At 40.0% G+C, this 25,272-nt stretch overlaps 2 protein-coding genes and 1 long non-coding RNA gene across 3 annotated transcripts in view; 1 reads left to right on the plus strand and 2 right to left on the minus strand.

Moving 5' to 3' along the window:
* Positions 1–10,652: 10,652 nt before the first annotated feature.
* On the minus strand, positions 10,653–19,792 carry LOC130611328 (NF-kappa-B inhibitor zeta-like). The gene is made up of 8 exons (XM_057431972.1): positions 19,777–19,792; positions 13,534–13,639; positions 13,185–13,331; positions 12,918–12,978; positions 12,515–12,681; positions 12,321–12,431; positions 11,098–11,207; positions 10,653–10,789 (listed from the first exon to the last, which is right to left on the minus strand). The coding sequence occupies exons 3-7, from the start codon at positions 13,290–13,292 to the stop codon at positions 11,112–11,114; spliced, it is 543 nt and encodes a 180-aa protein (XP_057287955.1). The 5' UTR covers positions 13,293–13,331; positions 13,534–13,639; positions 19,777–19,792; the 3' UTR covers positions 10,653–10,789; positions 11,098–11,111.
* Positions 15,457–25,272, plus strand: part of POU2AF1 (POU class 2 homeobox associating factor 1) — a 43,695-nt gene continuing 33,879 nt past the window's right edge. Inside the window, exon 1 of the mRNA XM_057431970.1 lies at positions 15,457–16,068. Coding sequence (XP_057287953.1) covers positions 15,870–16,068 — 199 coding nt within the window. The 5' untranslated portion in view covers positions 15,457–15,869. The remainder of the gene's footprint in view (positions 16,069–25,272) is intronic.
* Positions 15,923–16,828, minus strand: LOC130611329 (uncharacterized). Its single transcript, XR_008975226.1, has 3 exons — positions 16,583–16,828; positions 16,250–16,293; positions 15,923–16,110 (listed from the first exon to the last, which is right to left on the minus strand). It is a non-coding gene; the product is annotated as an uncharacterized LOC130611329 (long non-coding RNA).

Genomic DNA, 25,272 nt, shown 5'->3' on the forward strand with positions numbered 1-25,272 from the left:
AGGCTTCTGTTGTGAAGAGTGTAATCAAATATTCAAGAGCATTTCTGGGTGATGCTTCCCGCTGCTCTCCTCAGTTTGTGCCTTCTGTGGCAATAGTAAATGCACACACATTTCTTAAAGATCTTTCACAAAACTACTAATTCAAAGAGCTGTATTTGAGCTGGACTTTCTAAGGATACAATAAATGAGTGATTTCCAGGTATATTTTGAATTTCAGTCGCTGTTCAGCCTGAAAAATAAAATATGAAAGGAGGGTCATTCAGAGAGAGGAGATGTTTATTTCTGGTTTTGCAAAAGTTAGGACTGTGTCTTAATTGCCAGCGTGTGGGTTGCCAAAAACTATTGCTGTCCCTCTGGCAAATACCTGATTTTACAATGAAGGGTTACTAGGTATACAGTTTTCTTTTATATGGGTAGTAATGGCTGGAGTCCCCAGCCAAAGGTTGTGCTTTATAGCGGAATGTACAATACAATATCCACTAAAACGGTTGGGTTCTTAAAGTGTGATTTATTTAGATATGAATTGCCTGTACTTTAAATTACAATCCAAAACATTCCCATTCAGTGACTGCCTAACGCTGGAAGTGCCTAATCTTCCCTCCTTGTTTGAGTTTGCATTCCCCAAGCATAGAGATCTCTGTCTCTGAGCATGCCTGGAATTGCCTCCATTGGAGAAATCCTGTGCATAGGTCTGCCTAAAACAGATTGGAATGCAGGAACTAGCTGTGATTCTGCCTATTCTCCTGTCCCTGCAGGGCTTTGCTTTGGTGCCTAGTCTTAGAGCACACCTAGTAAATTCTGGTAATTGCCAAATTAAGGGCAGCCATTTCTTCTTCTTTGTAGTCTGTCTGCCTCTCTCTTTAAATCCTAGATAAAGCCAGAGCCATCTGCCAGCCAGCATCCATGGGGCTGGAACACTCACACAGAAATCAGAAAGGTACTTTCAGTTCCTTTCTTTCCCAGAGAGGTTTCAATCCACGTCTCTTACCTCATAAACTAGTGCATTGCTGCCAATCAGTATCTGTGAGCAGTGGGCGGAAAGCAAAAGGGAGATAATAGAGGAATGAGTGCCTAATCTAGTTGCTCTTTGCGTCTGCTAATGTTGTTGTCTAGGGAAAGCAGTGTGTCGTTGATATTCAGCTCCTTCTTTCCAGCAGTGCATCTGTATTTCAGCCAAGCCCTGGAATCCACTGGAAGTCTGGAATATTCCTTTTCTTTTTTTTTTTTTTTTTAATTCTAGGGACGATGAGGTTGGGCAAGCATCCCATTCCTGGGTCTGATAGAGTTAAAATTTAGGGAATGCAGCTTTCATAGCACTGTGAAAATGACCACAGGAATTCCCTTAGGCATTAGGTTTCATAGGTAAAGAATATGAGAGGCAGTTTAGTAGCTTTCCTTCGTATAGGAAGTATTTTATAGTCATGTATCTGATTTGCTACAAGACCAGCATCCTGTGGTAATGGGTCTGGGAGAAGGAAACAGGTTGTGATATCATTGTCCCTGTTGAATCTTAGGTTAGCGATTGCTCTCTGTCATGAGCAGATGCACAACTTCCTTTTTCCACAGAACTGATATACAGTGTTGCTCTGTGTGTGTCAAGCTGCCATTTTCCTGGCGGCGATTGGAGTTTAATATCCCCATAAAACATTTCATGACTGCAATAAAGACCCAGAATTGGTGCCTGAGTCATTTTCAAAGCCCTGGATGACATGATGACCCTTAGTCATTACCTATCTTAACTCTTCAGTCCAGCAAAAGAACAGAAAAAAGGGGAGGCTAAATACAGGAAACTCCAGTTTTTCTATTTATTTTTTTAAATAAGATGGAAAAATAAGTCCTATTGGGTAAATAGCCTTTAAAAGCATCATATTGAAGATGGAAATTGGAGGATCCACACCTTCTGACGAGAGCAAAGCAGTCTCTTACTGTACTTTTCTGGTATGGGACTTGTAAAACCATCCCTGATGCACATACAATGAACTTAATCATCGGTGGTTTTCATCTATGAAAGACCAGATTCATCTTTCAAGCTGTATGTTATTGCTAGCTGTTTTTCTTCCTGGGCATCAATGTTTGAGAACTATTTAGTATTTTAATTACAGGGTATCAGAATAAGTAGGTACTTTAAATATCATAGTAAGGCAGTCAAGAAAAATTTGGGGCTTATTTCTCTCTTATTCAGTTGAATAAAGCTTTCTAAACAAAGCAAAGGCTGTGGTCACACAGCCATAGGTGGTGTTTGTTCCTCCTCAAATATTTGACCAACATACTCCAGAGTTACACAGATTATCTGGAGAATAAACTTTATGTGGAAAGGAAATAATGTTTACAGTAGACTGAGACTCTGCTAAAGGAGGCCAGTTACGTTTAGATAATGGTTGCTCTACAATCGTATGGGTTCTTGGAAGAGAAACTTACGCAAATGCTGAAATAGCTTTAAAGAATTCCAGTGAAAGGCTGGGCTGTGACAGTTGGCACATCAAGTTACTGATAGTTTTTGATGGCATTACCCACAACTAATTCTCAGAGGACTTATTACTCTAAAAACTACAACTTATCTTGAGCCTTTGCACCTTGCTCCAGGGTTAGGACCTAATGACAAGCTTGCAGTATTCATGGTGCTCCCTTTCAGTTTTACAGCTGTCTGAGCTGGGAAGGGAGGGTGAGGGTAATTATGTGACCCCAATTGCAGAAAAAGTCAGAACACTTACAGCGAGTTCCTGCAGACCTGCTTGAAGGAGTTGTAACATACGACATGTATTTATTTTATTGTGCTTGGGTTTTCTTTGTTTTATGGTTGTCTTTAGTTTTGTGTGTGCTTTGTTGGGTGCAGTTTGGGTTTTCTTGTTGGATGAGGTGATTTGTTGGGCTGTTTTTGGTTTGTTTGTTTGCAATGTGCTTAAGCCCTGCAAAAGAGGAAGGCATCTTTCTCCACATAAAATACAAGCATGTGACAGCACAACCCGGAGCTTTGTTAGGGGTATTTGTCATCTTCAGAAAACAAACACCACCCATTAAATTGAAGTGGTGAAAGTGATCCAACGTGTGGAAGACTCTCGTTTTATTTTCATTCCTCTTTCCATGCCTTCTTTGGTATATTTCTCTTTATTCTTCCCTATTTACTGTTCATCTAGTTGGTTCTTTTTGGGTAGTCAAATGAGCAAAAGGCTTGGGGCACTTGGGACTCAGCTGCAGTGTTGGAAAACAAAAAAGCTGAAGACAAGTTATTCTGAGATAATCCTGAAAAACCAGACCAATCATAATTTAAACAAATGAAAATACAGGCCAAAGAGAGCCCAGACATTTTCATGTCCCAGGGACAATACAGAGACTGGAAGTTGCTAGGGTTTTTTTGCTTTGACTTTCTATTTTGGCAATGGCAATGCGTTATGGCTAGGTAGATTAAAACCTTGGAGGGTATAAATTAGCATCTCTGCAGCTGAGCTCTGATTCTGGGAGAGGAGGTAATGTGAGGAGTATAGTGTCACATGGCTTTTGCTTCCTCAGGGAATTAAAATACAAACTTTATTTCATCTGTAAGACAAGGAGCTGAGGTTTTGTTTTACAATATTGCCCTTGTTTCAGCTGGATAGAGCTGTAATTTTCTTCCTATACAAATAGACAAGTATTTCATTGGAGATAATGAGCATAAGAAATAAAAATCCACTATTGAAATGATGTCTGTTACATACATAAATGTCATCAAGGTGGACTTCACTAGTGTACATGCTTTGCAAGCATTCCACTTGGCTGTGAACTTGAAAAACTGCTGGGTTCTGTAGAACCTTATCTTTTTTTAATATCAGGAAAGGGATTGCCTTTGTGTGTGAGTAATAATTCCAGTGAAATGGAAAGGTCGTGCTAACTAGGACTCAAAGCACACACCTGGAAGCATTAGAAAATGAAACCAGAAACTGTCCAAGGACTTAAAGTTCTAGTAATTTAATTTCTGTTCCCTGGTATATCCTAGAGTTGTTCTAGCAGGAAGATATTTCTTGATTAATTGAGATGTGATTTCATCACAGCTTGAGTGGAGGTGTAAACATACCTTTTATTCCAGCTCCCTAAAGAAAAGGATCAGAAAGATGCTTAAGAGTCTAGTGAAGAAAATGAAAGCTGAAGTTTTAAGGGGCTGTACTTTGTGGACTCTAGAATACTTTAAGTATCAGGGTTTGTGAGGATGGAAATATTTTTTGGCCTTTGTGTATACCTTTGAAGGCAGGTTCTTGTGTGTTTTGTGCCGCTAGCGAGCAATTAGCTGTGAATACCTTTCTAGAAGTAATTGTGAAGTATTCAAAAACTGGTTACTCATCAGCAGCAAAGGGATCCAGAGGGGTTCATTTAAAACAAAACAAAACCAAGGCAATCTTAATATTTAAAATCTGCCACTATATTTCTGTTGTATTAATTCCTGCTGCATCCTTTCCTTTACATCTGAAGTGAGTATTTATTCTGGGTTACACAGCAACCCTCTGGTTACTCAGTATTATGATTTGTACATATACTTATCACACCACACACATTTCAGTATTTGTGTTCAGAGATCTTGTTATATCTCAAGAAATGAGACTTCTGTAAACTTATTTGGCTAGTGCTGATAGGTAGAAATAACAAATAGAGATAGATAATCAAGAGCTGGGACCTACCCAGACTGGCTTCTCATGGGTGTAGCAGTGAAGTATGTCTAAGCATGGAGCAGAGCAGTGCCTGGAGCCTTCCTGATATCAACTGGTTAACACCTTCTTGGGTTTTTATACCTGAAAAGTGAGGTTTTATGCACTGGAGACTAAACTCTTGCTGCTAATAGAAGTGAACCCTGAAACTGTGCGACTCAATTAAATGTGAAGTGGCTTCAAAGCAGATGACAAATAAAAAATGGTAACATGGAAACCCAGGGAAGAAGGAATAAGCGTTGTTTCCTGGGGATTGCAAGAAGCTCAATAAGAACCCCCTTCCCCTCGGGGGGGGGGGGGGGGGGGTCCCCCTAGTAACCTCAGTTTAAAATCTTTTACTTCCTGGTAACCTCAGTTTAAAATCTTTTCTCCTCTTAGAAACCACATGGAATGCGGGATGGAGGAAAAAAAAGTCAGGAAAATGATGGTGTGGTAGTTCAGGCACAGGTGCTATGTGACCGTATCTGCACGGATTTAAGTAACTAGGGCAAGTAGGGGTGCCCGAAACTCCAGCCCACTTAGACTGTCTCAGGACAGAAGGGAATTCTTTACGGCTGATCCTGCAATCTCCAGATACTCAGGAGCATAGCATGCTTATCCTGAGGACAAGTGAAACTTCCGAGTAAACAGACTGAAGAAGTGTGCAGCAACACTGAACTGCAGGTGCTAGCTTTTGTTCATATATGGCTGGGACAACTGGGGTCATAGTGATTGCTACAGCTTGAGAGATCTCCTCTTCAGATTGAGTGGAAGCCAGTATAGTTTCCTCTTTCCTTGCCTCCCCCTCTGTGATCCCTTTTCAAAGTGCTTGTGACACAGTTTTTCAGTTAGTGGGACTCCTTTCTCTAAATTTAATTTCATCTGTCCTGTTCAGCCCAGCTGCAGAAACATGTCTTGTTTTAAATTAAACCATTTGGTTTCCAAGTTTCTCTAGCCACAAAGAAAGTAGGAAAAATAAAACTTGATGGGTGAGACTGTTCTAAAAGAATCTGAATCAGCCAAGAGCTCAGCCTCTCCCTCTTGTTTGGCTCAGAAACTTGGCTCCTCTAGCTCTCCTTGCAAGTCAGACTGCTTTCCATCACATGGAGAGAGATGTGGAGTTATGGGAAACAGGATGCAGAGTGGGGTGCAGGAAATGTCAGTGTTTTTTTCTTGAACGGCAGATGTTGATCCATATCCTCAAATGGGCTGTGGAGAGAGTCTGGTGTCCAGCATCCCACTGACTCTTCTCTTGGCTCATCATCTAAAACATTTAATTCTTTTTGTTTGTGTGCTATAAGGATTTTTTGTTTTTTTTTTTTTAAATGTAATTAATTTTCTTCTATGTGTTTTACTTACAATCATGGCATTGTTCTCTGTTTAAGTGAGCAAACAGTTCATAGGCTTCTCAGTTAAGTTTTCTTGGATCTGGGAGATGATGGCTTGTTTAAGCAAAATCCAGCAGCCTTAGGCAGTCTTTGATGCAAGAATTGTGGATATGCAGCAAAGCATGATTTCAAGAACACATTTTAGGGGCTAAAAACAAACCAGGAGGTGGATTTTCTGCTGTGCTCAGACTTCATTGGTGTCAAGCTGAGGTGACAGGGTCAGAAAGCTGCTGGATCCCTGCAAATTTTCATACACTTATGCCATAAAGAATTTCGGTCCTGTTGTTCCATTTGGCACAAGCAGTAATAAAGAATAATGCTGGAGCATTTCTGCCATCATTAGCTACTGAAAGCAGCTCTCAGAGGAGCTGTTTGCTTAAGACACCTTCCATAGTTAATGGTCTGTAGCAGGTTTTCTTGCTGCTTGCGGACTTTTGTGCTGCTGAATATCTGGGCTAGAACCCCTCTGCTCTGATTCCTGTGTTATTTCTATCCTTTCAGTTTATATAACACCTAGAAGAGCTTCTGTGTGTTTGCCGTGCAGGTTCTTGCTTATCCATAATATGTTTTCTGTGATCTTTTCATCTCTTACAATGCCATTTGTCACCCCTACAATTTATTCTGTATACATTTCATAGATACAGATGAGCTGCTTGGTCGCAAGGCTTGTGCTTTTTTTTTGTCACAGCGTTTTATAGTAGCCTATCCTAAGTAATTGTGTTACCGATACCTAGTGGAAATACGTCTGTGTGCACCAGAAAAGATGTCCAGTAGAGCTCGATGACTTAGCATTGCAGGCCTTTTTTCTCAGGACTGCTCTACTTGTTGACTGTGTAGTAGCAGCATCCAAGCATCTGTGCTTATGTTTCCTTCTGGAACCTTAAGATGTTGATTTTGCAGGAGAAAGATCTAATAGTCAGCTGAAGTCCTAGTGAACTTCACCTCTTAGGGCTCTGGTTCAGATACTTCTTTTCACTCAATTCTTGGTGAGAAAAACCTAGGAAACTGGCATGAATACCACAGGATTCTGTACATCCATTTGAAGTCCGTGGTTGCTCGGTGATTCACTTACTGTACAGGGTCTGTGGCCTTGTAACTATCACTGATATTAAATACGTGCAGTGTCCATCAGAGTCCTGCTAGGAAAATAAAGCCTTCATCCTTGTCAGGGCCTTGAGCATCCCTCAGAACTGCTGGAAGTGCTGAATCTGGTCTAGCTGTTTATTCTTATCTTTCTTTGCTGAATTGCTATTAATTCAGTGGCAATGCTTTCACACTGCTTTTAAAAACAATTATGCATGCCAAAACTCATGTATCTTCAAAGGAGCAGGGAACCTGAGTAACCACATAAACCAGTGAATGACACTCATGGGGCAAGAAGTGAGGTGAAGAAGGAAAGCAACTTCTCTAAGTATGGCTTGTGCCACAGTTCAAAGGCATGACTATAGCTTGTGGGGAGCACATGTGATCTGATTTAGAATGAATTAGGTGTAGGAGTTATACCACAATTACTAGCTTGGCCACCATAACTGGTGCTGAAGTGTCAGAAGCACAGCATTTGGGTCCCAGGCATGCCACAGTCTAGATGTACACCCTGAACCTTATGCTGCTGTGGTTGCTGATTTAAAAAAGGGCACAGGGCTGGGTAGTTTTGAGCCAGATTGATAATGTAAACGCAGCTCAGAAGAAGTCTGCTCTCTGCTGTGTGCCAGACAGATTTAGTCCTGGGAATGCTCCTGCCGTGTCCTGCTGCGTGTGCGGTGTGGTAACTCTTTCCCCTCTGCTATAAGTATGGTGGTAGAGCCTGTGTGAATAAACCATAGGACATGTCTTGAGGTCAAGAAGTCTTTCCTTGGAGTTCAGTGACCTGAAATCTTTTTGGCACCATGATCATGGAAGCCAATTTCCGTAATTAATGGGAAAAAGGATTTCATGGGAGCAAAAGGGTATTTCCAGAGCAATAGGCTGGTGTTCATGTGTACATATTCAAAACTTCAGTTTAAAGACAGTTGTGGGTGAAGCTATGGAGTTCATTCTGAACATTGTAAAACCTTCTGCTAAGATCCTGCTAGCACTGTTAACTGAGGAGTGTTGAGCTGGGACTGTCTAGAGATCTATGGGCAGACTTGCACAGTGTGTGTGGGACTGAAGGAAGTAAAGCTAATGCTTCAGTAAATGCTATCAATTTCTTTGAGACGGTCCTGAATTAGTAACAGGCCCAGGTTAAGAAGCTGCTTTGCCAGATAAGGTTTTCCTTTCATGATGGTAAGTGAAGCAACAGCCTTTCATCTGAACCGTCAAGATCACTAGGCTTATCTAGTGCTGTACATAAAGGTCAGAGCTAATTTCTAGTGCTGGCCTTGAAAACAAGGAGGGATTTTTATCTTTTATTGAAGAAATCATCTTTTTGCCCAGCTGTCTGGGGTAAAGCTGGTGCTTCTGCACAAGCACCTCTGGACTCTTAAAACAACAGCAAAATACCCTTTCTACTTGTTAGCTTTTAAAGTCTGCTTAATTTGTGCTTTTTCATGATAGTTACTTCTGTTATGAGTGTAGCATGGGTATTATGAGTACATAAAAATCAATAAGTTACATACTGCATGAAATAATACATTTATTGACAGGAAGGAACAATGAAAACAATGTAAAGCGTACCTACTAATGTCAAAGCAATAAATGTATAACTGTTGTAGAACATACTTTACAAGCTAGTTCAGCTTTGAGTATATTGAATAAATGATACATACTGATAGCTGAAGATTCCTGTTCTTTTACCTGAATGATTTCCGTGTGACTAAAAGAAATCAATTAATAATTCATTCTTATGTGGTAGTTTTCTACACTTTGAGATATCCTGTAAGCAAATTCATTTCTTCATTAAGAACGCTTATTGATACACTTCTCTATTTGTTCGCCATACTGCTTCATTCTTGGTTCTGTAATTGATGCAGAATTTCAGTTTTCATTGTAAATAAGGAGTCTTTAATTTCAGTGGGTGTTCAATCTGATCCTTAAACCACGTGAATGGAAGCTGAGTAACCTGGAAGGTTGTCATTAATTCTCTTCAAAAGCATAAAAAGTTCTGTAAGCACAGATGTGAGTTAAAATGCAAACATGAAGGAAGAATGAGTGGAGGGGGGGGGCTGTGGAGCAGGAAAAAATCATTAGAGAAGAAAAAGTCTTTGTTTCCAAGTAAAACCTGGGGCAAAAAGTGAAGAAAAATTCACATAATTAAAACACAGAGGCACCTATGGAAGGAGGCGGTTGAATATTCTGTAGTGTTCTGTAATTCATCATGTGAATAAAAATCTAATATTTATTTTATGAAATACTTCAGAAGTTTTTAAGTATCATGTCTCATTCTGACCAGAGAAAATACTAGGGAGGAGAGTGGTATTTAGGTGTTCAGGGCAGAAGAATCATAGGATAAGACCCAAATCCCAGTGGAATTAAGTAAAACACTGTCATTTTTCAGTAAAAGTTAATTTCTGTTGTGCAACATAGCTCGCGGAGCTTAACACTTAAGGATATCCAATAACAGGAAAGTAACCTTTTTTACAAGAAGAAAATGCAAAGGGTTCATTAAAAATATATTCCCCAAACATGCTGAGTACTCAATACTGGATCCTGCCTTGGCTACACATGAAAAATCTCCCATTTACTTCAACAGAAGGTACACATGTGAGCTGATTGCTGGATCAGTGACTTCGTAGGTTATGTAAATGTAGATTGCTCCATATGTAGCAAACAGGAAAGTTTCATAGAAACCAGCTAATTCACAATCAGAAGTTAAAATAAAATGATACTAAGTCTGGGAAGAATTATTTTGACAATTATTGTCTAATTTATAGGAATTCTACTGAATACTTGGCTATCTGGCAGCATGGAATAATTTTAGCTCCTTGTTATCCTTTTAACTTGCAATATTGCTTAGTATAAACAATGGCCTTTAAAACCATTGTTATATACTTAAATTTTGTACAAGTATATTCGTTGCGTCACCCAGAGTGAAAGGAATGGATTCAAAACACCTTCTGTCCCAGACTTCACCTACAATCCATTATTGGTGGCAAATTCTGATTGCATAAATAAATAGCTCAATTTTTGTTGAGAGAACATGCTCAGTTACATGGTGTGGGTATGTTTTATTTTGATTATTTTTTTTCCCAATAGGATTGCCTGAACGCATAACAACTTCAGCCTTGGCCAAATTGAGCTGGTCTGCAGGAGGTATTAAAGCTAGCCCATCAGATTCTGTGTTCCCGTAGTTCATGTTTAGAATTACATAGTGCCTGTGATTTCCAGCACACCTGAACATTGAATATGGACTGTAAAGAATAATCTTACACTGGTACTTTTAAGACTAGGATCAATCCATCCAAGTTGATTGTTTTTTTTTTTGAGCTGGGCACCTGCATTAACAATTTGTTAGAGCTTCAGAATGTAAAACACCTGGAACTCGAACTTCAGAAGAGAAGTGCAAGTGATCAGCTTTGTGAGAAAATTACAACTTATTCATTTACTGGAGCATCTAACACTGAATGCCTAATACTGTTGAAACCTGGCTCGAGGGTTTTCTCCATTTATTGGTTTACTGTTTAATTCTCAGCACTGAAGAGATATATACAACAGTCAATTAAAGCTATAATACATTTGAAGAATTTTGATGTCTGTTCTCTGTCTGTACTTCAGCAACAGTTGGAGCACACGGACCATGAGGTGCAGATAATGAACTTTAGCAGCATTTCCCTGGAAGGCAATAAACCAACAAATATTCAGCTCAATCTATATGCTAAGTGTTTCTTTAATGCCACATATTTATTGCCCTATTTTCCACTTGGTTTTGGATGAGTAAGGAGTTTTGCAAGCAAAAGAGATTCTGACCAGAACGCTGGAGTTAATCTGAAGTGTATTATAAATCACTGGGCATCTTTCCCATCAGTTCCATATGATTGTTATATAGCAATTCAGGGAAGGTGCTGGAGCTAGCTACTGTATTACAGTGGTTGAGTTGCAACGATGCTAGCTAGAGAAATCAATTTCCTACCAAGAAATACCTTTAAGAATGATGTCAGAGGTCCAAAGATGGTATGGAAAAAAGCTCAGAAAAGTTATCTGTTGATGAGGGACCAAGCATTCTTCTTGGAGCATCCAGCAAGCCGTAACTCTATACAGATAAGGAAACCAGAATAGTAAACTTCCAGCATTAACAGTGATGTAGGCTTTGTTTCAAGAACTTGTACTGGTTTTGACATGTGAAGCCTAGATTCTTCCCGTAATCATAAGTAAGACTGGAGAGTATGGCACCTTAACAGTCCAGTCAGAAATGAGCTGGATTGAAATTGCTTGTGCTATGTTTTATGTCCTACAGAGCATAACTGTTAAGAAGGTAAGTTCCTAAATGACTTGAAATGTAGCTTTAAGTTTGTATTGCTAATTGAAGTCTTATTATACTATTGGTGTCTGTATATGTACACTGGTGGGAACCCTTATCTGACAGAATGAAAAAAGACCCTAGAAAAAGTAGAAGGGCTGCAGCTTTTAAGCACTGCATATTTGCTTAATCTTGGGCAAGAATACCAGAATCTATGGCAGATAGTACATTGTTTCTGTAGAGCAGAATTTCACCCTTGAAACCTAGTCCTCTGTTAAGCACTCAGGCTTCTGCTTTTCACTGTTGGTGTTTTGCTTCCTCCACCAAAACTTTAGCAAGAAATGCTGATACTCATAGGATAATCTAGTTAACTTTTGGCCCTGTAATGCAGGTTTGGGGTAGTTTTGGTGTTGAATGTGTGTGCCAAGGGACAGAGAAAATGAGCTCTTTCTCTTTTAAGAAGCCACTGAAGGTAATTGAATATAGTGGCAATACTTGGGCCTGTAGCAGTCCTTTATTAACATGAGAAGAATTTCCCTGGTGTTGCTTCAGAGAGACCTCTATCTGGCTTGGTGTGCTGTAAAATGTTGGAAATGTAGGTATTGTTGCTAGGAGGAGTTTGGACTGGGGACAGGCGTGAACAATATGCTGGCAGCACTTGCATGCAACTAGATTGCTCTAAATAATAGCAAATATAGCAGTCCCTAGAGCTGAGATGGGACTAAGTGTAGTAAGAGCTCATACAGTGCTTTTCCCCAGGAATTCCCAGGGGATTTCCTGCCCTATGCAAGATAAGGCAAAGTTGGAAGCGTCATCTAATGTGTTTATAAGATGGTACAGCTTACATTACTGCTTTAGTTTCTTTGGTACAAATGCTAGAGCTTGTGTAAAAGTAGCTATAGTTACCTTTTGAAGAATGTTCTGCCAGTTAGATTTATGACTCTGAAGCAAACACATAAGTTCTGTATTCTCCTCAATTTTTAAATGGGAAGTGGTAATTTGACATGAATTTAGTACCTGCAAATGACAGCAAAACCCATGATTGCTAAAGGAAAAAGAAAACTTAAGACCACAGCAAGCACCCTGCTGCTGGTCCTCACCTGTAACTCAGGCTTTCCTCCCATTTGTAATAAGCAGTTAATTCCTTCCAGAATTTGATCTTTGCGTAGTCTGATAAACCTTCCCATGTCAGTATTGGTATCAGTCTTTTGAGATTCGGTTACTAAGGCAGTGTGGGCAAGAGCAGCACAGTGCAGTGGTGTTAAACCTGAACAGAGCAGACCACAGAGCAGTCAAAACATCCAGTGCTTGAGCATGTCACCAGAGTAAACTATTCCACACTGGGTTAATCATCAGAGTGCTCTATTCAAACTGATTGACTCTCCTCCTAGACCTTTCAGTTTTAAACATGAAATTGAGCATTCTTTGGCCCAGATAAAATCTGTAGTCTGAGACTTTTGGAGTCTACAGTAATCATCTATGCAGTTAAGCTTTTCCTCTTACCATAATGGTCAGTCAGATTCACTTCAACACACACCCCGTTGTTTTTGCAATTTTTCAAAACCTGAAATGAAGAAGCTTGAGATAAGTGCTCATCTTTGACAATGCCAGAATACTCCCTCCTCCAACTCAATCTTACTTTAACCACAGCAGCCTAAAGCTAATTTTCAGGCACAGAAAGCCCTCGTATATTTTTAAAACAAGAACATACATTTGTTGTCTTTGCTCTGCCTTTTCACAGTATTTGTACAACATAAATGACCAACTTACCTCTAAAACTCTCAAATATCCATTCTCTGCACACAGATGGAGTGGAGTTTTCCCTAAACTGTCCTGTTCGTTGACATTGGCTCCTAGGGATATCAGGTCACTCACCATCAGATGTTGGTTCTTTTCTGCGGCAAGATGTAATGCAGTCTAAGAAGAGAAGAATGGGAGAAAAATCATTGTTAAAGACAAAAATTTGCAGAGCACTTTCTCCCTGTTCCTATTTTCCTGTCTCTGCAAGTGGATACAGTAGACACACCCTGTCCAAAAGGATGCTTGGTGCTTGACTGGGGTTTGAAAGATGTTTGTATGTGATAGAAAATGCCGCTGTCTTGGCAAGTTAGCATCCTACCCGTTTCTCTGCATCCTTCTCGTTGATCTTATTTAGAGTTGCAAATCTCTGTGCAAGTGCATAAGTCAGAGCTCTTTTACCCTGAGCAACAGCCTTGTGCAGCAGCCTGGAATAGAACAGAGTTTTAAACAAATAGGAGACAAAGTAGTGGTTAAAATACTTAAAAATAAGAGTGAGAATATATTTTAAGACATGAAATGTTAAGGTTTGCAAATGCCAATATCTTGGGATATTTAAGTGCTTAATTTATTTAGTCTCTATATAAATAACGGAGTTGCTGATTTTTATCTGTCAAGATTTCTTGGTCTTCCTTTCTTACTGTTATGCCATTCCTCTTCTCTCCAACAGCGACTCTATTATTCCTTTCTGCTAACAATCTTCTATTTCCTCCTCCTTTTTTAACGCATCCTTCGGTACAGGGAAAAGAGTATAAGATACTGAAAAATCAAGAGAAGGGAGGAGGGCAGCTCAGTGTCTCTATGTATTCAGACTCCCCGAACTACTCAAAATATTACAAGTGTTTCTCCTGAATTTAATCCTGAAAAAGATGAATTTCCCTCTTTCCTTGTAAATTTGGGCATGTCTTCTTTTCCTCCTGGAAGAAAACATAATGCAGGCATTGATTTTATTTATTTATTTCTCCCTTGTCTTGTAGCATATCCTTGGATAAGTCGGAATAACTCTGATACTTACTGCTGTTTGCTTTTTTTTGGTGGGGAAGGACGAAGGGGATAAAAGAGAGGGGATGCTGACACAGAACTAATACCATTCACCATCCAGTAGAAATTAAATTAGCTTATTTGGTGTGTTGTCCTGCCTTTGTATGTTCTTTTGAGCATGTAATCTGATGTTTAAATATTTCATGAAGATAAGTGGCCTGCTGGAAATTTTATGTGAATATTACATAAACATGGTAGTAGTAACGTCTGAACTTCTTAATTGTGATTAAATTTGTTCATGCGTGAGAATCTTTTTTTCTGTATTGCTTAAAAAGATGCAGGAAAATATGGCAGTGAGTGGCTTATTGTAACTTTATTATAATACTGCTGGAAAGTCAAGTCTCTAATCTTATTATTGCACTGAAATAATTATTCTGAATTAAACGTGGTACTTCATGGAAGAGGACGATGCGGTGTTTAGCTTTCCTAGGCTGGTTGTAAATACATTAAATTGGGAAAACAGGATTGTCTATGGGAACAGGAATTAATCTTTTTCCCACCAAGACTAGGACAGTTTATGTCATGCTTTCTGTCAATCTGATTTGGTACCAGCTTCCCCAAACTATCTGAACTGCATGGAACCTAATAAAAAATTTTAAATGCGTGTGTGTATATATGTATGTATATATATATATAATTTATGGACAGCTATTTTCTCTATTAGCCATCCTAGGGAGAATGGAATCAATAAAACCTTTGGTTTCATTCCATTTCTAGCAAAACAGCCACTCCTAGTTCTTTGGAAGTCTGTGCTCTAGACTACCAGCATATAAATGTTTTTGTGTAATCCTCCCACCCATTTTTATTACCAACTAATAACACAAGTAATTATCCTGAGAGTGTCTGCATCATGGAAAAGATCTCTTTTGCATATCTTTCCTTTTTTTTTTAGTAGCAGTTACTTGTTTTGCTTGATTTTCATTTTCTTGTGACCACCTACATATAGAACTCAGCCTTTAATACTGTTAGCACTTTGAATTTGTCCTGATATCAGCTTTGGTTTGGCAATACTACTGCGAATATGGAATCTTTCTATTTTTACTATCTGCCTACAGCCGAGTGTACTGAGGCAAGTCTGGGCTTCCTATTGAGCAAGGAAGCCTTTGCTACAGGTATGTCCAAAACTAGCAGTTGAAGCCTCGGGACAAGAGGTGCCCCAGGAAATAGGAATCAGTTATTTCAATAGAAAAATTGGAGACCTGTTGCCATTTTCATCAGGGGCAAGCAGTTTGTCTGCTGGGATATTTCTCAGTAAACTTTCTTCCCTGTGTAGCTGGAACTGGAAGAAGGAGATGGCAGAGAGATCCTGCTGTGTGAAAGAAATCGGGGTTGACTTTGAATATCCTTCAGTGTCTGGAGAGCTTGAATGAGCTTCCAGATGCATCTTTGAACAGCCTCTTGATGGGTTCGAGTGTGGAGATGTGTTCTGTGAAGAATGCCTCAGGAAATCTCTCTGGGTACTTGTGCATTCATCCTGCATCCACCAGTTACTCTCTTTCTCACTTGTCCTCGAGGATAATTCAGGTGAATTGGACTCTTGCATGTTTTTCAGATCATGGTGAAAACAAGTCTCTACCTCTCCTCTCAATACTGAGTTGAAATCTTTAAAACAGCAGTATGAACGCAACATGGTTACGCTGTGGCGTCTTTCCTGCAGGCCACCAACTGCCTGTTTGCTTCCTCCAGTTTCCCACCGGGAGGCTTGCAGATCCATGGAGAAGCCCTGCCAAAAGCCATCTGGCACAGAATGCAGAGACTCCTCTTTCAACTGGCTTTTGTTCAAGTCTTCCTGCAGTACCTCCACTAGGATATCGAGGTCCTCTAAGCCTTTTAGCGTTTGCCCAACGTTCTGCTTGCTCTGAAACAGCAACAAAAATGGGGAGGGCAGAAGATAGGGGAGGGAAATCAGACATGAAATGTCCTGTTCTCACTCAGTGATATAATACAAAATGTGCCTGAGGAGGCTGGCAGCACGGAGTTGAAGGTGTTATGCATACCTGTCTAAGCTGTTTCTCTGTATAAGGGTGAACTCTTCTCTTTTCTGTTGGAAAGAAATGAAGAAATAAGCTATTTTGAGTTGGGGTGTGTGTGTGTGTGTGTGTGTGGAGACATGTGCAAAAAATATTAGGATCAGAAATTTTGCCCCAGGTAGAAAATAGATAACACATACATGGTGTTGCACAGCTGGCCTGCTCCTGTAATTTAAGGGGAGCTGGGAACCAGCATGGGTCACTAACCACATAAGAGAAGTGGTCTGGCTCTTCGGGTACCTAACAGTGATGATGCTACTAGAAAAGGAGGTTCTGTTACCAAGAAAGGAGTTTTCTAACCTCTTTTTCCTGAGGATCCTTTGGTTACCATCTTCATTAATGAGGCTTCCTGAGGAGACAAAAACACCCAGCTCAATCTGAGATGCTTGAACGTAAGAGAAGATAAAACAGCGGCAAATGTTGTAGCACAAAGTGAATTCTGTCCTGTGCTATGTACATTGAACGTCAGAGACTGCAGGTGAATAAATTTCCATGAGCGGGTAATTCATGGCAGCCTTATAAAGATCTTTACAACAGACCAGGAATTTGGGAATCAACCAGCTTCTGAGGCTGTTTTTGCAGGTTGTTCAGAAATTGGAGTTGCTATAGCAAAATTGTCATTGTTTCTTAGCAAATCTTTGGCTTGATTGCATAGTTCATAGTATCCAGGGCATGAAGAGGTTCTTGCTGTTACTGTCTTAGAGATGTTCCTAGCACAGGCCTTTGTCATGTTTAAAATTTCATATATTCTCCACCTCTGTTAAAGCCACTGATGTGGTGGATGGAAGAAGCAGAGGCTGCAGACGTAACCTCTCCAGAAAACTGGCAGAGTTGAGTGTGTGATTTGAATGTACCAGGATCCCAGACCTTTGGGAGCAACCTTTCTAAACTCAAGGAGAGTCCTCACCTTGCTGTGAGCTGGGTCCAGGCCTTTGGAAAGACGAATTTTTCTCAGTAATTCCCGTACTGGCATCTTTACTCTCACACCCATGTAGCGCTTCTGAGGGGGATCAGATCTAAGTCCAGAGTCTGGAAAAGTTATAACACAATGCTTAAAGTAACATAAATCTCTGAGCTACTGTAGGATAGTGGGAGGATGATGTCACCCTGAGAGAAGGACTGTGATTCTGATGCTCATCATCAATTGTGGGAAATTTCCACATCGCCTCCCACATTCCTTAGCTCTGGCCTACTTCCTACTCAACAATTACTTTATTTCATTGTGTCCCATGCTACAACAGACTGTGGAACCTCACAAAGGGAATTATTTTCTTAAGAGACAAAACAAACCCCAAAGCTGGCTGTGGGATCATCAATCTGAGGGCATAAGCAGAGAGCTGAGTAAACCTGCAAATTACCACATGAAGACTACTGTCAAACTGTAGTGTGCAGAAACGGCTTCAGTTCTTCAATTTTGAGTGAAAGAAGAGGAGAGACTGTACCCAGTGTAAATGTGGCACTGGAGCTGGAAAGAGGACAATAGGGTAAGAGTAGCAGGCAGAAGGAAATCCAGATGAATGCTTGGGAAGAAGAAGGTAAAGAAGTCAGATGTTTCTGGTTTAAAGCTTTCAGTGGTGCAGAAATAAACATACTATCTTGAGACTTGGCTTAGGGCAGGTTTTTTTAGTGCCCTTCAGCTCAGGGTGTCATAGTGACTTAGAGGCCATGATTACTTTGGGGGACTATGTCAACACTATTTAGATTACTGCCCCTCTTAGTCATGTTCTGATTTTCATCTGTCTTTGCAATTTTCTACTGTCCTGTGGTTTGATATATTGACTTCAATGGAACAATAAAGAACAGAGTTGTTTCAGAATTGAGATAGTGATGCTATGTCCAGAGACTTTCTCTAGTGGTTCTTGATGTATTTGGAAGCCAATGTGGTGTGATCCAAAGGGAAGCAATGATTTTCTGCAGTGAAATGAAATAGTTATTTGAGAATATATGCAGTTGTCCAAACAAGCTTGTCTTTGTCAAAACAAGCTACTCTGTAATTGTTTGTGTTAGGTCTTCTTGCATCTTGTACTTGAATCCCTAAACTTGAAAGTCTTGCCCAGATTAGGAGCTTAAATGTGTTGCTTTTGAAATACCTTTTATGTAACTGTGTCCCACCCTCCTCCCCCCTTCGAGAATTACCTTCATCATGTAGAATGCATTCAGTAACAGCTATTGTCACTATAAACTGATATCTTTATTGCATTAGCTTAGGGTCTTCTCAACTAGTTAGCACATAGAATACACCACATAGAAACTCACTGTTCCAGTGAGTCTGAGTGTTGGGAGTTGGAGTGCGGGCTACTGAGGATTAAATAGTATTTACTGAGGATAAATAAGGATTTACCCAGCAGCAATGCTTGCTGGAGCAGAGAGAAGCTTCTCTTCCTACTGCAGCTCATGAGGAATAGAAACATCACTTGTGATTTAAACACTTATGATTAACCCACACGGCAGCCTAAAATGAAAAAGGTGTATGAAGCTTGGGTGAGCAGTCAGCATTAAGTAAAACATGAGGTGCCTGTGCCAATATTCCTGCTTGACCAAAATATGTGTGTGTGTGCTCTGTAGCCAGGCAGACTCCAGCAGCTGCTAAGTCCTGTGGGGAAGAACTGTAGGGGCTGAACAGATGGAAATGGTGCGCTTCCCCAAACTTGGGATGTCTCCGAGTAGGCAATATTGGCATGGAAACCAGTCACACAAGATGCAGTTTCTGGTTGTGTGATACTGTTTCTCTTCCCCACTCCAGGCATGAGAGACTGACACCTTTTCAGAAGGAGGGTGTTGAATCTCACGTAGCAAATAGTGGGTTTTGAGTATATATTTAATTGCCATTTTGTGCTAAGATTTCTGGCATTTCTCAATGTTTAACCTATCACTGAATAATTAAAACTTTGTAACCTCAAAAAACACAGTTTATTTCTCAGACTGCTCTAGAAATGGGAATAATTCCTGTTTTGGACTGGTGTTTTAGTGATGAAACTCTGTGCAGTATTTCAAAGGCCTCTCTGAAAACCTTTATGAAAAAATCCCCAAATACCACTAATGTATTATTATCTTTCAGGCTATTTTACAGTAAAAATACTATTAGATGGGTCAGATTAAATGTCAAATGTAACCTTGAAATTGAAGAATTCAGCAAAGGCAATGATTCACCAAATACACTTTCGTATGACTTTATAATGTTAATAACTAAGAAGGTCATGTCTATTACTTTGCTGTTAGATTCAGAACCAAACTTGTAGTTCAAGGAGCATCCTTTACAAAACAGAGTAATTTCTGACTTCAGCAGCAGACCATAACAAAATAAAACCAAGACATGAGTAGAAGTGTGCTGTGTATCTTTGATATTATTGCCACAGAAGCTTAGTACATGCTACTGTTAGTACAGCTCTCTGCTCCCATAAAAGGAGTTGCAAGTCAGTGTATTTTACCACTTTGCAAAAGCAGCATAATAGTGTTGCATAAAATAGAAAAGGTGAATAAAGATTTGGTCTTACCAGTGGGAGCAGACATCTCTTGAGGTTTACATGAAGGAGGAGGGTAGATCTTGGGACTTGCAACATTAAATTCAGTTAATCCAGAGTCTGGCAATGATGGGCTCTGTTGAAAATAGCTTTTGGGACTGGCTGTTTCTCCAGGCAGTGGAGATCCCTGGCCTGGACTATAGCCAGAGATTTCATTTTCACTGATGTTTTGATTGACCAGTAATTCAGGACTCATGCAGACTGTTTGCAACATCACCACTGTGTGTGTCGAAAATGATGAAAAAGAAGAGGGGAGGAAAAAAGCTTATTCAGTTGTCTAAAAAAAACAAAGCAAAATCAGTCCAGTTTCGCATTGAGAACGTGGTAATTGCATTTAATTCTCCAGTGTAATGAGCAGCTATGAGCTGAGTTCAGCTTCCTTCTCTTTTTAGTAGCAAGTTACAGCAGTTGCAAAAAAGCCAGCCTTGGAATCCCAGCAGTCACTGGAAACAGCTTTTGAGAGTTTCTTGGCTGCGATTCTCACTTGTGCTCTTTATACTCTGCTATGTCTTGAGGGACGTCAGCCTGGGAAGGCCCCACCCTCTTTCCTAACAATTAGCAGCAGCTGATGAAGAAATGACTTTTCCCAAGAAGAGATTGAGTACAAGCTGAAAAGTGGTTTTCCTTAGGTATGAAGCAGAAAAATTGAACTCTGGTTGATTTACTGAAAGTGGCTTTGAGTAGGGAAAAGCAGCTTCTGACTCAGAGTAGTTGACAGGGTTGTGCAAACAAGTAACCCATCCTGAAGTAAATGTTTTGTGAATTCTTTTCTCAGGAAAGAGCCAAGGCTGTGAACAAGGACCTATTGCTCACAGCCTTCATGAAGCAAAAATAAATATGCATCCTTAAACATGAGATTTTAGCTAAAGAAGAACAGCCCTTACAATCAGCATAGCTTTGAGTCTGTGAAGAGAGAGAGGAGTGCTATGTGCTCCGTTAAGGACAACCTCGTTTGTTTGGGGGTTTGTTTTGTTTTAGCAAGGAAGGGTTCTTGAATACTGTGACAGGTGCAGCTACCAAAACTCCGTAGGATTAAGTAACCCATCTATTTGGATGGATACTCTTCTTACAGGAAGTCTGTTTCCTTGTCACAAGGGGACTTCGGGACCATCGTTCTCATGTCCCTGGGAAATAGATTTCATTGTAGAATCTGACTTGTGGGCTATGGCATTTTGACTCAATCAACAGATACTTCTCTCGAGGACCTAGTCTGGAGAACAATTACAATGCTTATTAAATGCAGCAGCTTCCTTAGCTGTGTCTTGGAAAGCATTCCAGCTTTACTCCCAAGCAGAATCATCTTACTATACCAGTTTGAGCAGAAAGCAGCCAGACTTTCTGGAGCAAAATAAAAGATCAATATTACATGCATGTTTTAGTTTAAACTGGGTAATGACTCCTCCCTACAGACCTGCACAATCCTCCATCTTCTCTGTACTGAGAGTAGTAACTCCAGTCTCAGGGGTGTTGAAAGAATTATTTAGGTATTGATCAAAGCCAGGAGATTTGATGCTTGTAGGTCAAGTGTAGAATCAGGAACCAGTCTACATGCAGTAGCAGTGCAAAGGCTATTACTTGGATCCCTGACCATAGATCTTACTATCTAGTAATGTTACTGTTTGGATCTGAAAAACATGAATGCGCAGGGGAGAGGCAAGGTTAACACATCCACATATGTGCATGGCTGCCTATGATTTCAACTAAAAAGGATGACACAGTTCTCTATTATTGCTGTGAAATCCACAGGGCTCTGTAGGTCCTGTTTGTGAACGAAGGACGTGCAGTGAGCCAATATTCCAGTTTCTTCCTTAGCGGATTGTAAGAAGCTCGCTTAAGGGATTTGTTACAGGATATTTCAGAAGTTACAAGGTTATTTACCTTTCTGACATTGAGACAGCCGCAAGGAATGTCTATTTTTAACTAAGGACACATTCTGCTCTGGTAAATGTTTTCCTTTTGTTTCACCCACTTGGCCTTTTACATTGTATGAGTCTAGGACAATCTGGAGGTAGGATCTAGTTCCTTAGTGACATGAAACACTATTATTCTGTAAATGGTATTGCTCAAATCAGTAGCCTCAATTAAGGAACTACTCAACACTTGTATAGGTGGGAGAATTTGGCCTACTGCAAACAGGAAATTACTGTGGTGAATCATTGTATATATTGGGCAGTAAATCACACAGGAGATTTATCATCTTTCTATTCTTTTTCATACTCCAACCCATATGCTGAATAGTTCTTACTGATTGTTTACAGTATGCTATTACATTCACAGTGAAAGCAGGAATTAGCTTGGTTTTATGGTACAGAAAGGACCAAAATACATCCCTGTAGCTATGAGAAGAGAAGCAGGTTTCTAAAACTAGCAGAAAAAGCCTTGGAAAGTGACCACTACAAGAAACAGTCTCCAAGGTTGTGTATTTGTGTAACTGGGAATCTTGTGGTTCTCCTGCTTCCAACTTCAATAGGTACCCAACATTTTAAATGAATACTCTGTTACTCTAATTTCAATTAATGAGTTCTTATCAGCCTTATTTTATATATACCTATATGCTTACAAATATTACTGGAGATGGATAAAGGTCTTCAGTGAGAGTCTTCTGGGGAAAGGGATGAAGTCAAAACAGAGGCTTGGTCATAAACAGAGCTGCCTGAGCATTTAGAAGAGACTGGTTTGTACTTCCCATCTTCTGTTCATGCTTCCCTGTAGGGAAAAACTGCATGCCAGACCTTTGGGTTTGTTTTCTTTTTCTCTTTTAATTTATTTCCTTTTTAGGTATACTGGTTATTTACTGGTATACTGTGTTAGGTATTCTGATTACTGATGTAACATTTACAGCAAAAATGGCCACTGCCATCTGGAAGTTCCTAGTGGATAATTGTTACTAGAGCAATTCCTTTCTGACTGCTTAGTGATGGGCAGCTCTGCGAATCTCTCCATGTAAACTTTCAGGTTATGCTGCCAGCGGGTAGAACTCCTTTTATATCTTTGAATGTAGGATGAACGCTCTCTAGCTTCCTTCATCCCTTGTTGCTACATGTTTCTTTAGTGCACACACCCACTTTAACGGCATTTGTTGGGTTAGGTGTTTGTCTGTCTTTCCTTTTAGATGCTGCTGGTTTGCCAACTGTTAACTCACCTAACTATGAAACCCTTTGTGGCAAAGGTTTCCTTTGTTAACATTTTATTTCATATATGTAGGGATCAGGAGACAGTGGGATTAATATGTACTATCGTACAAGCCAAACAAGGCTTTCTCCAGCACAAGCTTTCAATGTCTGATTAGAATACAAATAAAATATCAACCATATGCATGTAGTTCTTTTAAAAGGTGACCATTGCACTGTGTAAAAAGGTCTTGAACCAAATGGATGACTAGTAATTTAGAAGGCACTTACTGAATAATGAAGCTGCATAAGATACAGTACTAGTGCAGAATATGAATGGATTTTCCCTTCTTCTGAGCATCTCTCCTGGCAAGCAGTGCTCTGTTGCAGAGGTTCCATTTGCATGCCCTCAGTGGAAAGCTTAAATTATGCTGTGCTCTAGATGTGCATACTTCTAACTGCTGGCATCCGTGCTGCTGGTGAAATGGGGTTGTGACATTACATTTGAGTTTGTGACACACTGAGTTTGTCTCACATTTTCATAGCGGACAGGAACACCTAATTAGCTCTGCTGAGACAGGGCATTGGGTAACTGCACCTGGGATGTCTGCTGACAGTGGTGTGTATATGCTGCTTCAGAAAGAAACAAACTGTGACAGATGTCTGTGCTGAGCAAGTGAACCTGAGCAGCTCTTAGCCATTTCGATGACCCTGAAGTATGAGCTCTACTTACCTCTTGTTGCAGTAGCCGTGGAGCAAGACAGACTTAATTCTTCTTTCCCACTGCAGTCACTCAGATCTCCTTATTGTGTCTGGTAATGATGTCTTGTTTTCTTTTGGCTTTGGAATCTCTAGATTTATTAGCTGAAAGATGGTGTATAATCACTTAGTGGTGATTATTTTCTTTCAGTAGCCTTTCATGCTCAGCTTTACCTTTAGATGACAGAAATTAGAACATAGGATGTGGACAAGGTCAGTTGTCATATGTTATGCCTTCAGAATGCATTCCACCTTTCCTTAGGGATGCTATATGATGCCATCTTGTGTACGTTTTCCCTCGCAATGATCATCTTTCCTGAGAAGGCAGGGTATCAAAAAGATTCTTGTTTATTTGCTCTGTTCTGACAGTGCTTTGTACAGACAGCTGGGTTCCTCCACTGACTTCACACAGTATTCGAGCTCTGAAGGCATCAGAGCTTGTGAAATAATCTGAAGTCTGCAGAACGGTCCTCACTGTAGAAAATGAAGCTATGTAGTGAAGGCAGAAGAGGAAGAGTGGGTTGCAGCTGTAATGAGGTGCAATTGACAATATCATTGTCACTTTTTGCGTGATTTCTATTGTAAATTTCCAAGAATTACCTGCCACTGACTCATCTTTAATGATGCCCCATGGCTACTTCTAAAAGTTTTCCTTGGATTCAGAGCTCCCTGGCGATGACAGAGACGGCGTGCTCAGACTGCTTTTACCTACCTGCAATACTTTTTATTCCACCGTGATGAAACTTCCCCTGTGTCAGACTGACGGTTTTACTCAGTCCCCCACAGATAGCAACTAAGAAATTCTCCAGACTGTCTGCACCTCTTCAGATGGTGACAAGTAAAGGCGGTCCTCCTTGTGACATTCATTCCTAATGCTGTTGTATGTAGTAATCAGAGTCCATTAACTGTCAATGGCATTCAGTTATCGTCTAAATTGTCTGGTCAGGTTTTGAGGAATTATAGGTTATCAAGGGGGAAGAGGCTGTTTTGATCTGCCCATTTTCAATGCTTTAGGGCATCTGCAGGTGTGATTTAGTTTCTTCTCAGTACAGCTCTGAGAAATATCAGTCTTAAACATATGTAATAGTATGCTTGGATTTTGGTGTATTTTTGGAAAACATAGTTAAGGAGATGAACTAATTCTGAGCTACCATGAAGTGGTTTGCTGGTGTTCCTAATCTTATCTGTGCTATTAACCTGAAACTGACACATCTGGTCCATTCTGTGAAGCAACAGTGACCTCCCATGGGCACAGATGAGCTGTCAGTGCTGTGTGTTTGTTTCATTGACTTGACAAATCCATTATGGAATTGATCATCTAATCCCAAATAATAAGCAAAATTTCTCAGCTTTCCAAATAACTACTCAGGTATTAACCTTGTTTAATTTGGCATAGATTTTCACCTATACCTGTCACAAATACTAAACGAGGTTGAAGGCAGAAGTTTACATTTAGGGGCCTAACCTGCATACAAAGACAAAAGGAGAAAAAGTCCTGTTATTGGGAGAATTGTGGTGGGTTATTCTTTGGGTGCTTCTCACTTTGTTTTTTCAGAAAGAAAGGTTTTTGTTCAGACAGACCTTGGAAAGATGTTGCAAG

This window comes from Pezoporus wallicus, unplaced genomic scaffold (genome assembly GCF_028554395.1).
Source record: "Pezoporus wallicus isolate ANWC-B61680 ecotype Strahan unplaced genomic scaffold, APGP_CSIRO_Pwel_v1 scaffold_8769, whole genome shotgun sequence".
Lineage (NCBI taxonomy): Eukaryota > Metazoa > Chordata > Aves > Psittaciformes > Psittacidae > Pezoporus > Pezoporus wallicus.